Source organism: Bison bison, unplaced genomic scaffold (assembly GCF_000754665.1).
Source record: "Bison bison bison isolate TAMUID 2011002044 unplaced genomic scaffold, Bison_UMD1.0 scf7180017864185, whole genome shotgun sequence".
In the NCBI taxonomy this organism is placed as follows: domain Eukaryota; kingdom Metazoa; phylum Chordata; class Mammalia; order Artiodactyla; family Bovidae; genus Bison; species Bison bison.
The window spans coordinates 1,427,557-1,440,506 of record NW_011494757.1 but is presented as its reverse complement, the minus strand read 5'-3'; the positions used below and the strand labels follow the sequence as shown (position 1 = coordinate 1,440,506).

At 40.8% G+C, this 12,950-nt stretch overlaps 1 protein-coding gene across 2 annotated transcripts in view; it reads left to right on the top strand.

Annotated features, from left to right (window-relative positions):
• Window positions 1-12,950, top strand: part of LOC104991311 (membrane-spanning 4-domains subfamily A member 4A-like) — a 26,846-nt gene continuing 13,896 nt past the window's right edge. The window contains exons 1-4 of one of the 2 annotated variants that reach the window (XM_010843728.1): window positions 1-277; window positions 2,001-2,090; window positions 8,005-8,099; window positions 10,158-10,301. In XM_010843728.1, the coding sequence (XP_010842030.1) occupies window positions 8,055-8,099; window positions 10,158-10,301 (189 nt within the window). In that variant the 5' untranslated portion in view covers window positions 1-277; window positions 2,001-2,090; window positions 8,005-8,054. Of the gene's footprint in view, window positions 278-2,000; window positions 2,091-8,004; window positions 8,100-10,157; window positions 10,302-12,950 lie in introns of those variants that run through there. The other variant, XM_010843729.1, reaches the window with a different exon arrangement.

Genomic DNA, 12,950 nt, shown 5'->3' with positions numbered 1-12,950 from the left:
CTGGGAGGCCCTGCGCCGAGGGCTCCGCTCTGGGGATCGCGCCCCTCTGACCCGGCTCGCAGGGCCTGACGTGAGCGGAGGCGGTGCGAATCACACGGAGATCAGAGGCCGCAGGACCCTGGCGCCCTGGGCCTCCCTCGGCCTGGCTGTCCAGCTGCTAGGAATGGTAACAAGCCTTGAGTCGGGAAGATCCATGCTCGTCCTACGCATCTCAGCACCATTCAGACTGCTAGGTGGTTTACCAAACATTGCCTGGGAGAATCTTCCACCGTTTTAAGTAAGAATATCCGTGGGAGAGCTCACTCCGTGAGTTGCAGCCCTACTACAATTAAGGGCTACCACTTGGGGTCACTTTGGTGTTTGTTTTTTTTTGGTGGGGGGGCTTTTGATAATTTATTTTTTAATTCACTAATTTTAAATTCACAAAACAAATTCACTACAGCTTCTAGCTGAGATTAGATTCCCATTAGATATTTAGATTGATATATTTAATATTCTTTATAAAAATTATTTTAATATAAATTTATTTAATTGGAGGCTAATTACTTTACAATATTGTCTTGGTTTTGCCACACATCAACATGAATCCGCCACGGGTGTACACGTGTTCCCCATCCTGAACCCCCCTCCCACCTCCCTCCCCATACCAACCCTCTGGGTCATCCCAGTGCACCAGCCCGGAGCATCCTGTATTATGCATTGAACCTGGACTGGCGATTCGTTTCACATATATTATACATGTTTCAATGCCATTCTCCCAAATCAATACAAATACAGTATACTAATGCATATATATGGAATTTAGAAAGATGGTAATGATAGCCCTGTATGCAAGACAGCAAAAAAGACACAGATGTATAGAACAGTCTTTTAGACTCTGTGGGAGAGGGCAAGGGTGGGATGATTTAGGAGAATGGCATTGGGGTCACTTTGAAACCACTGTTTGCTTTCTCTTTTCAAACTAACACTTCAGATCTCCATAGGAGAGCCTCTTAAGTCTGGTTTTCAGCTATCTTATCGCCTTAAGGTGTGTCTCCAGGGTCCCTAAAAGGAATTTTTGTATCTTCACAGCGTTTAGACTTAACTCACTCCATTCCCAGCATATCATTCACATCTGATGAAAAGTTATCTGGAATTTCAGCTTGCTCCTTAGGACAATGGTAGTTATAAGACAACTATGGCCATGTTTTCGGCCCACCTGTTACACAGCAAACACTCTGATAATGTTTTTTTCCTTCAGTGTTAATTTTGTGAATGGCATGAGCTCATACACTAAAACTTACCATCTCAAATATCATGAAATGAAAGCCAGTTATGTTTTCAGGCTACAGGAGTACTCACTGAGCTCCAAAAATGTGCCATGCACAGGCTCAACATCGACAGTTACAAGATGAGTATGGCACAAACATACCAAAAAATGAGGACTACTGGTGGAATATTTCTAATCTAATGATTAGAATATTTCTAAGCAGAAATGCCGGGAGTGGTTTGAGAAATTAAGCTGCAAAGGGAACTAGAGGGCACCTCATGAAAGGCTGATGTATGTGTGGATGCTATTTTGAAGGCAGTGGGGAGCCTTTTGAATGATCTGATCCGATTCAAAAGATTGCTGCTGGATTGAGATGGACTTAAAGGGGCAAGAAAAGGATTAATGAGACATTGGAGGAAAGAAGACCAAACTGGAAACTTTAGCAATAATCCAAGTAAAAAAAGAATCCCACGTCAGCTCAGCTACCGATCTCTTAGCTTGGCCTCCCATTTCTACCTCTGCCCCTACTCCTCAGTAGAGCAATACAACAGATTTGACTTTTGGCTTCCCCATGTTTTACTTGGTTGGCTGACTTGACTTGGAGGGAAGAAAGGTAAAGGGCAGGAACATTCCCACTGTGTTTTCTTCCAGGAGTTTTGTGATTTCAGGTCTTATATTTAAATCTTTGATTTATCTTTATTTGACTTTTGCATATGGTGTAAGATAAAGTTTCAATTTAATTCTTTTATAGGAATATCCAACTTCCCCAAACCATTTATTGAAGAGACTGTCCTTCCCCCATTGAACGTTCCTGGTGTTGAATCTTGTTGACCATAAGCATGTGAGTTTATTTCTAGGCTCTCTATTCTGTCCCATCAATCTATATATCTGTTTTTATGCCAATACCATAATATTTTTATTACTATAGCTTTGTGATATAGTTTGATACAAGGAAGTGTGATGCCTCCAGTTTTGCTCTTCTTGCTTAATATTGTTTTAACTGTTCAGAGACTTTCGTTGTCTCATATAAATTTTAGGAATTTTTTTATTTCTGTGAAAAATACAGGAATTTTGATAGGAATTGGACTGAATCTATAGATGACCTTGAGCAGTATGGAATTATAATAATATTAATTCTTCTATTTCATGAACACAGGATATCTTTTATTTGTGACTTCTTCAATTTCCTTCATCACTGTCTTGTAATTTTCAATATACAAATCTTTCACCTTCTTGATTAATGCTTAAGTATTTTTTGATGCTACTGTAAATGGGATGGTTTTGTTTCATTTTCAGATAGTTTCTGTTAGTGTACAGAAACACAGCTGATTTTTGTGTTAATTTTGAATCCTACAAATTTATTGAATTCATTTATCAGTTCAAACTTTCTTTAGGGTTTCTTTAGGGTTTACTATATGTAAGATCATATTATTTACCAACAGAAACTATTTCACACCTTCCTTCCTATTTGGACATATTTTCTTTCTTTTTCTTGCCTAATTCCTCTGATTAGAACTTCTAATATTATGTTAAGTAGAATTGACAACAGATGGCACCCATATCTTATGCTTGATCTTAAGCAAAAGTGTTCAGCTTCTCACTAATATGATGTTTGCTCTGTATGTGTCATATATGGTCTCTATCACATTGAGATACATTCCTTCCTGGTGGCCAGATGGTAAAGAATGTGCCTGTAATGCAGGAGACCAGGGTTCAATCCCTGGGTTGAGAAGATTCCCTGGAGAAGGAAATGTCAACCCACTCCAGTATCCTTGTCTGGAAAATCCCAAGGACAGAGGAGCCTGGCAGGCTACAGTTCATGGAATTGCAAAGAGTCAGACACGACTGAGCAACTAACAGTTTCATCATTGCTAAACAACCTTGAACATTTGTCAGATGTTTTTTTTCCTACATCGCTTCAGGTGTTTTTTGTCTTTCATTTTATTAATGAGATGTATATGTTATCCTGCCTTTGCATCCTAGGGATAAATCCCGCTTTATCATGGTGTGTGGTTCTTTTAGTGTGCTGTTGAATTTTGTTTGCTAATATTTGTTGTAATTTTCTTTCTTGCAATGTCCTTGTCTGGCTCCGGCAACAGAGTAATACTGGCCTCATAGAATGAATTTGGAAGTGTTCTCTCTTAAATCTTTTTTTAAGAGTTTACAAAGAACTGGTATTCTTTGAATGTTTGGTAGACTCACCAGTGAGGTTGTGTGGTCTTGGGTTTTTATTTTCTTGTTAGATTTTTCATTTCTTATTCAATATCCTTGCTTATCACTAATCTGTTAAGCTTTTCTATTTCTTCATGATTCAGTCTTGGTAGGTTGTATAGTTCTAGGATTTTTAACCATTTCAGAGTATCTATCTTATTGAGTAGTCTGTATGAAATAATATTTGTACAGAATTTAGAACAGTACTTAAAGGAGTAAGCACTCAGTAAATTCTAGCTTCCCTTTCTCTTTATATTTCCAAGGGTAACAGCAATTTGAATAGACAGTATTTTTAAACATACTAGTGTGGGACTTACCTGGTGGTATACTGGTTTAGACTTTGTGCAGCCACTGCACGGGACACAAGACAAGCCCAGATGCACTTCACTCTATTCTGCCTCCCAATACTGCATTTTTAAACATACAGGTTGAAGGCTTCTGGCAACCTTGCGTAGAGCAAGTCTACCGTTGTCATTTTTCCAGCAGTGGTTGCTCACTTGATGCCTCTGTGTTACATGTTGGTTAATTCTCACACTATTTCAAACTATTTTATTGTGCCGTATTTATTATAGTGATCAAAATAATCCTTGATGTCACTACTGCAAAATGATTATGACTTATTGAAGTCATAGATGATGGTTAGCATTCTTGGCTATTAAGTGCTTTTTCATTTTAACACTTTTATTTTTTTAATTTTTTAAATTTTATTTTGTATTGGAGTAGACTTGATTAGCAATGTTGCCCTAAATTCAGATCTATGCAAAGTGGTTCAGTTATACATATCAATTCAGTTCAGTCACTCAGTCATATCCAAATCTTTGAGACCCTGTAGACTGCAGCACACCAGGCTTCCTGTCCATCACTAACTCCCAGAGTTTACTCAAACTCATATCCATCAAATTGATGATGCCATCCAACCATCTCACCCTCTGTCATCCCCTTCTCCTCCTGCCTTCAATCTTGCCCAGCATCAGGGTCTTTTTAAATGAGTCAATTCTTCACATCAGGTGGCCAAAGTATTGGAGCTTCAGATGCAGCATCAGTCCTTCAGACCATCACCACAGTTCAAAAGCATCAATTCTTTGGTGCTCAGCTTTCTTTATGGTCCAACTCTTACATCCTTACATGACTATTGGAAAAACTGAACTTTTGACTAGACGGGCCTTTGTCAAAAAAGTAATGTCTTTATTTTTTAACATGCTATCTAGATTGGTCGTGACTTTCTTACAAGGAGCAAGCGTCTTTTAATTTCACGGCTGCAGTCACCATCTTCAGTGATTTGGAGCCCAAGAAAATAAAGTCTGTCACTGTTTCCATTGTTTCCCCATCTATTTGCCATGAATGTTGGGACTGGGTGCCATGATCTTAAGTTTTTTGAAGACTGGGCTTTAAGCCAGCTTTTAAACTCTCCTCTTTCACTTTCATCAAGAGGCTCTTTAGTTCCTCTTCTCTTTCTGCCATAAGTGAAAAAAGTGAAGTCGCTCAGTCACGTCCAACTCTTTGCGACCCCATGGACTTTAGCCTACCACGCTCCTCTGTCCATGGGATTTTCCAGGCAACAGTACTGGAGTAGGTTGCCATTTCCTTCTCCAGAGGATCTTCCCAACCCAGGGATCAAACCAAGGATGGTGTCATCTGCACATCTGACGTTATTGATATTTCTCCTGGCAATCTTGATTCCCCTTGTGAGTCATCCAGCCCAGCATGTCACATGATGTACTCTGCATATAAGTTAAATAAGCAGGGTGACAATATACATGCTTGATGTACTCCTTTCCCAATTTGGAAACACTCCATTGTTTCATGTCTGGTTCTAACTGTTGCTTCTTGACCCGCATACAGATTTCTCAGGAGGCAGGTACAGTGGTCTGGTATTCTCATCTCTAACAATTTTCCAAAGTTTGTTGTGATCCACATAGTCAAAGGCTTTGGCATAGTCAATAAAGCAGAAGTAGATGTTTTTCTGGAACTCTCTTGCTTTTTCCATGATCCAGCGGATGTTGGCAATTTGATCTGGTCCCTCTGCCTTTTCTACATCCAGCTTGAACATCTGGAAGCTCACAGCTCACGTACTGTTGAAGCCTGGCTTGGAGAATTTTGAGCATTACTTTGATAGCCTGTAGTTCAGTTCAGTCACTCAGTCATGTCTGACTCTTTGCGACCCCATGGACTGCAGCACTCCAGGCCTCCCTGTCCATCACCAACTCCCGGAGCTTACTCAAACTCATGTCCATTGAATTGTGATGCCATCCAACCATCTCATCCTCTGTCATCCCCTTCTCCTCCTGCCTTCAATCTTTCCCAGCATCAGGGTCTTTTTGAATGAGTCAATTCTTCACATCAGGTGGCCAAAGTATTGGAGCTTCAGATACAGCATCAGTCCTTCCAATGAATATTCAGAGCTGATTCCCTTTAGGATGGACTGGTTGGATCTCCTTGCAGTCCAAGGGACTCTCAAGAGTCTTCTCCAACACCACAGTTCAATAGCATCAATTTTTCGGTGCTCAGCTTTCTAAGATGAGTGCAAATGTGCAGTAGTTTGAACATGCTTTGGCATTGCCTTTCTTTGGGATTGGAATGAAAGCTGACCTCTTCCAGTTCTGTGGCCACTGCTGAGCTTTCCAAATTAGCTGGCATATTGAATGCAGCACTTTCACAGCATCATCTTCTAGGATTTGAAATAGTTCAGCTGGAATCCCATCACATCCACTAGCTTTGTTTGTCCTGATGCTTCCTAAGGCCCGCCTGACTTTGCATTCCAGGATGTCTTGCTCTAGGTGAGTGATCACACCATCATGTGATCTAGGTCATGAAGATCTTTTTTTGTATAGTGTTTTTATGTATTCTTGCCACCTCTTCTTAATATCTTCTGGTTCTGTTAGGTCTGTATCATTTCTATCCTTTATTGTACCCAACTTTTCATGAAATGTTCCCTTGGTATCTCTAATTTTCTTGAGGAGATCTCTAGTCTTTTCCATTCTATTGTTTTCCTCTATTTCTTTGTATTTATCATTAAGGAAGGCTTTCTTATCTCTCCTTGCTATTCTTTGGAATTCTGCATTCAGATGGGTATATCTTTCCTTTTCTCCTTTGCCTTTAGATTTAGTTATACATGTACATGTATCTATTATGTTCAAATTTTTTTCCTGTTTAAGTTATTACAGAGTATTTAGCAGAGTTCCCTGTGCGGTACAGTAGGTCTTTGTTGATTGTCTTAGTTTATTAGATATAACAACAAAATATAACCATATCTTTGTTGAATAGATATAACAGTGTGTACCTAACAATCCCAAACTCCCAACCTATCTCTCCTCTGACTCTTACCTCCTGGTAGCCATGAGTTTGTTCTGTAACTCTGTGAGTCTGTTTTATAAATAAGTTCATTTGTATCATTTTTTTTAGATTCCACATATAAGCAATATCCTATGATATTTGTCTTTGTCTGACTTACTGTCCTTACTCTGATAATCCCTAGGTCTTCTACATTGCTGCAAATGGCATCATTTCAGTTTTTTTAATGGCTGAGTAATATTCTATTGTATATATGTACCACTTCCTTATCCATTCCTCTTTTGATGGATATTTAGGCTACTTCCATGTCTTGGCTATCGTAGATCTGCAGTGAACACTGGGGTGCATGCATCCCTTCAAACCATGTTTTTCTCTAGACCTGTGCCCAGGAGTGGAATTCCAGAATCATATGTTAGCTCTGTTTTTAGTTTCTTAAGGAACCTCCATACTGTTCTTCATAGTGACTGTACACATTCTCACCAACAGTGTAGGAAGGTTCCCTTTTCTACACACCCTCTCCAGCATTTGTTTGTAGACTTTTTGATGGCCATTCTGACTGGTGTGAAGTGGTATCTCATTGTAGTTTTGACTTGCATCTCTCTAATAATTAGTGATGTTGAGCATCTTTTCACATGCTTCTTGGCCATCTGTATGTCATCTACTTTTTCATTAAAGTGTGTACATTTTTTAGACAATGCTATTGCACACAATAGACTACAATATAGCATAAACATAACTTTACATTGGAAGTCAAAAAATTCATATTATTTGCTTTATTGCAGTGGCCTATAAATAACCTGCAGTATCTCTAAGGCATGCCTGTATAGTTCTCTGGAAAGGAAATTTTGACTGACTCAGTTAAATTCACATGATCACACCTTGTCCAATCATCTATAGCTTTATTGAGAGATATTTGTGTTAAGACCAAAGATAGCAACCAGGAGCTCAAACCTGGATAACCCTGGGCATTTAGGGTAGTGAGCACGTCTCAGAAAAGGTAAGAATAGGAGCGGAGGTACCTACCTCAAAAGGCATTTACTCAGTCTCATTTAGAGACCATGATGAAAGCATAAAATCTGAGCAGTAGCTCTTGGGTTTTGACAGGAAGTTATTAGCCACATGGCAAAGAGTAACATACGTAGGTTGATCAAAGAAGCTTCCCTCAAGGAAAGTAGTAGAAAACCACAGGCTGCAATATTAAGTGCCTTATCTCAAAAATAATTAGTATTTTTTTTCTCTGTATTTCTCTACAGAAAAGGAGTCAATTTATTCTCTATAATTTCTAGACCATATCTTAATTAAAATGACAAGAAGATTTCCTTTAAGAACGGAGGCCAGAGCATTAGGGGTAAGGACTAAGTGCTACTTGGGTTAATAAATGATGTGTTGTGTCTGCCTAACAGAAAAGGTGAGCGACGTTGACCATATCTACAATGAGCTTCCCTAAGGAAGGAAAGTTGACGACAGTGTTGTGGAGTGGTGCCAATCAGGCTAGAGCTACCTGGGCACAAATTATGAATCCACAATCCATTTTTGAATAGTTCAATGTCATCACAACCTATCCAGGGTTCTAGAAAATATACTCTGAGATTGCTTATAAATCTCATCAGCCCTGAGACGGTCCATTTCCTGCCTTTGTCTGTAAACAATTTGAAACAAGCTTATAGATCATAGATGAGGTGGTCCAGCAATGGGCTCCAAACCAGAAGGGCTGGTAGACAACGGGGCTCTGGGGCCTGTGGTTGCTTGATGACACTGTGCTCTCACTATGCTCCCCATACAGTCCAGTCAGGTAGGTCATATTCTGCACTGTGTCCTCCCTCTCACCTGTCCTCAACCTTAGAATGCTTTAGGTTTTTTTCTTTAATGTTAACAAAAGGTTATAACCTTTTCTATTATCCACCAACATTTGTGGGGGCTTGAAGCACATTTTGATCGAAGGCAGCAAGAGTGAAGTTTGTGCCAGGAAAATTCCCACCATATCAAGTCAGTGACCACCTTCAGCTGGTTGGTAGCTACTTGACCCGCCTCCAGAATGGAAATGTACCTTACTGCAGCAAAGTCTCACATGGGGCGGGGTAAGGGGGGAGATGTGTTTTCTCTACCCCCATCTTGCATTACCATGGTGTTTTAGGTCTGGATTGCTTGTTCCTTATCTCCTTATCTGGACAGGAAGGCAGGAATCACAATGTGGAGAAGCTATAAGCCTGTTGTGCCCACCCCCTGACCCACCAGTACCATCTGTCACGTCAAGAGAGGATGAGGGTTAGGATCTTCTATTTAGATTCTTCTACTAAACTCTCATGGGTCCTTCACTGAAATCAAAGGAAGTCAGTGGATTTATAACCCAGAAAGAAGCTAAAATTGAAGAGTGAGTCATCAGTGGGCAATTCCATCTGATCCCAACCCGAATTGGCATCCTTCATGTGGGAGATAGAGGCACAAGTCACCAATAAATGCGTGATTATGTGTTATCTCAAGGTCAAGGTTCTGTGACAGTTAATTGAATGCGTCAGCTTACCTGGGCCACAGGGTGCCCAGATATTTGCCCTCATTGTTTTGGGTATGTCTGTGAGGATGTCTTTTGGATGAGATTAACAATTAAATCAGTGAACACTGAGTAAGGCGGATTGCCCTCCATGTGTGGGTGGGCCACATCCAGTCAGTTGAAGGCCTGGCTAAAACAGAAGACTGACCTTCCCCATGTGCCTCCCTCGCTGCCTGACAAGGATGCTCTGGGCTCATGTGTGAGTGAGGCTCCACACAAGCTGGCGGACAAGTCCCAGCACATGAGCACATTTCACATGAGAGTATAGAAAACCAGGGGTCATTAGAGAGCATCCCTCCTCATGGTTTTTCTTGAACAAAGCCTAGGGCTCTGGTCCAGCCTGTAGTTACAAAAGTCAGCACAGGGTATGGGAATGGTGAAGAGCAAAGGGAAACCCAAGTCCAAGTCCCAGGCAAGAGAGGACGACAGAAAGGAGGCAAGTCCAAAAGGACCAAGTGTGCACTGGAGGTGGCCTCAGAGAAGCAACCGCAGAAGGGAGACCAGTGTCAAGGCAGAGCCTGAGACGTCCCCAGAGCCAGACATCTCCTTTCTGTTGTGTGTCTGCCTGAACCAAACAAATAGGTCTCTGCTTTTCACTAAGCTAGAACCAACTAGATTTAAATTAATTACCTCCAAAGATTATTATAAAACAAAGACAAATACTCCCAGTTTCATTAAATAACCCCAAATGTGGCCCCTTTATCCACCTTGGTTCCTCCCTGACATGTTAAGTCTTTCATCACTGCTTCAGAAATACCAGGGTAAGGTGAACATTTCCACGACCTTTCAGTCACTCAGATTGTATGCATCTGTGATAGACTTGACTAGAGTAATGATGATGACTCTCTCTCCTCACAGGCTGTGCAAATAGTTCTTGCCCTGTTTCACTATACACTGGGTTTTCTCTGTGCTGTCTTGTTTCTCGGTGAAGAGGATGTAAAAACCACTGGCAGTGTCCCTGTATTACTCACACTAGGGTACATCATATGGTCATCACCATTTGTGAGTAAACCATTTTATGGTATTTTTTCTTTCATCTTTTTTCTAATGTATCAAGTGAATTACTTATGAGATCAAGAAATGGACTAAAGACCCAGTATCTGACTCTAAACAGCAAATTTTACTGTGGAAACAGCCTTAACAAAGTGGAGGGTAGGATTTGGGCTGGGGTGGGGAGTGTATACTTAGGGAAAGCATTTTTATGTTTGTTGTATGTTTGATAAATCCTTTAAGAGAATGGCATGTGCATGCATAAATGATATTGAAGGGTATGTTTGAAGAGTAATAAATAGAGTGGCTGTTTGGAAAACTATGATGCCCTTCTTTGGCCTTTTGGAGATTTTTAGAGAGACTACACAAGGAAAGAGAAAAGAAGAAACATGGGGTGGAGAATAAATTAAAACTGATTTCTAAAGTGGATATTTTGAGTAAGGAAGGATACTGTAGTAATTCCATAAGCATAGTTGCCAAGGTACCTGCCAGAGACATGCACGATTAACTACAAGACACTGTATTCAGGGAAACCCAAAGCTGTGGTCTCCCACAGGTTAATTTAGGCTCATAGCTACAACCAATCCAGAAACAACTCATCAATCAGGGGTTTTATTCATAAGTGATGTGGCATAGTAACACAACTAATATTCCTAGTGTATCAAAGCTGAAAGAAAGTGAAAGAAAGTGAAGTCGCTCAGTTATGTCCGACTCTTTGAGACCCCATTGACTGTAGCCTACCAGGCTCCTCCCTCCATGGGATTCTCCAGGCAAGAATAATGGAGTGGGTTGCCATTTCCTTCTCCATCAAAGCTGACCCAAGGCCAAATTTCTCCTTAGAGGGCAAGAGGTTTTATTAGCCTCTGACCAATTCCCTTTGTACTCCTCAACCAAAAACAAGGCTGTGGGAGAGGAGATTTGAATGTAACACAGTCCCTGTGCTTTGTGAAAAGGACTCTGAAACATGCTGCATGCATGCTAAGTCTCTTCAGTCATGTCCAACTCTTTGCAACCCTTGTAGCCCACCAGTTTCCTCTGTCCATGGGATTCTCCAGACAAGAATACTGGAGTGGGTTGCATTCCCCTTCTCAAGGGGATCTTCCCAACCCAGGGATCAAACATGCATCTTTTATGCCTCCTACCATATGCAGGAGATATGTCATCAGATACGCAGATGACACCACCCTTATGGCAGGAAGAGAAGAGGAGCCAAAGAGCCTCTTGATGAAAGTGAAAGAGAAGAATGAAAAAGCTGGCTTAAAACTCAACATTCAAAAAACAAACATCATAGCATCTGGTCCCATCACTTCATGGCAAATAGATGGGGAAACAATGGAAACAGTGTCAGACTTTATGTTCTTGGGCTCCAAAATCACTACAGATGGTGACTATGGCCATGAAATTAAAAGACACTTGCTCCTTGGAAGAAAAGCTATGACCAATCTAGACAGCATATAAAAAAGCAGAGACATTACTTTTCCAACAAAGGTCCATCTAGTCAAAACTATGATTTTTCCAGTAGTCATGTATGGATGTGAGAGTTGGACTATAAAGAAAGCTGAGTGCTGAAGAATTGATGCATGTGAACTGTGGTGTTGGAAAAGACTCTTGAGAGTCCCTTGGACTGCAAGGTGATCAAACCAGTCCATCCTAAAGGAAATCAGTCCTGAATATTCATTGGAAGGACTGATGCTGAAGCTGAAACTCCAATACTTTGGCCACCCGATGCAAAGAATTGACTCATTGGAAAACACCCTGATGCTGGGCAAGACTGAAAGCAGGAGGAGAAGGGGACGACAGAGGATGAGATGGTTGGATGGCATCACTGACTCGATGGACACGAGTTTGAGTAAGCTCCAGGAGTTGGTGCTGGACAGGGAAGCCTCGCGTGCTGCAGTCCATGGGGTTGCAACGAGTCAGACACAACTGAGTGACTGAACTGAACTGATACCTCCTGCATTGGCAGGCAGATTCTTTACCATTAGGGCTTCCAAGAAAGCCCCTTGAAACATGGTACTACAGCAGTTTTAACCCTGGGGGGTCTAGTCACCAGTGCCCCAGATGAGAGATATTCCCTCAGAGACTTTCCTTTAGGGTTGGTCCTCAAGTGAAGGGCATTTACCAGCACCAGAACTTTCTGGAAAGGGCCATATGTCATAAGGAGAAATGCTTTACACTGACAGAATACAGTGAAAGTGAATTGCCCAATACAAGGCATCCAGAAGGATTCCCAAGTCCATGATGTAGAAGAGAAGCTTACAGAAGAAATTAGTCACAGGTAGTAATTATTCAATTTTATATCTGCTGCATATCAGGCATGTTCCAAAAAGTACTTCAGGTCTGTTTTATATGATGGAAAAACCAACCCCATGAGAGAATGTTACTAATTCCCATTTAATGAATAAGGAAACCAAGATTTAGAAAGTGTAAGTAAATTTTACAGAGTGACCCAGGAAAAGTATCAGAGGGTTTTTTGTTTTTTTTTTAACCAAGCTAAGAATACTTCTGCTTTCATGACAGGGTCTCATTTTCCCGGACTGCAAGGTCCCCAGCCCCCTTCAAATAAGTCATCTTTTGTAACTGCTGTGAACAGATGCAGATCAGGTATAAGACAAACCATTTCAAAAAAAAAAAAAGTCCTAATTGCCAGGAGCAACAAAC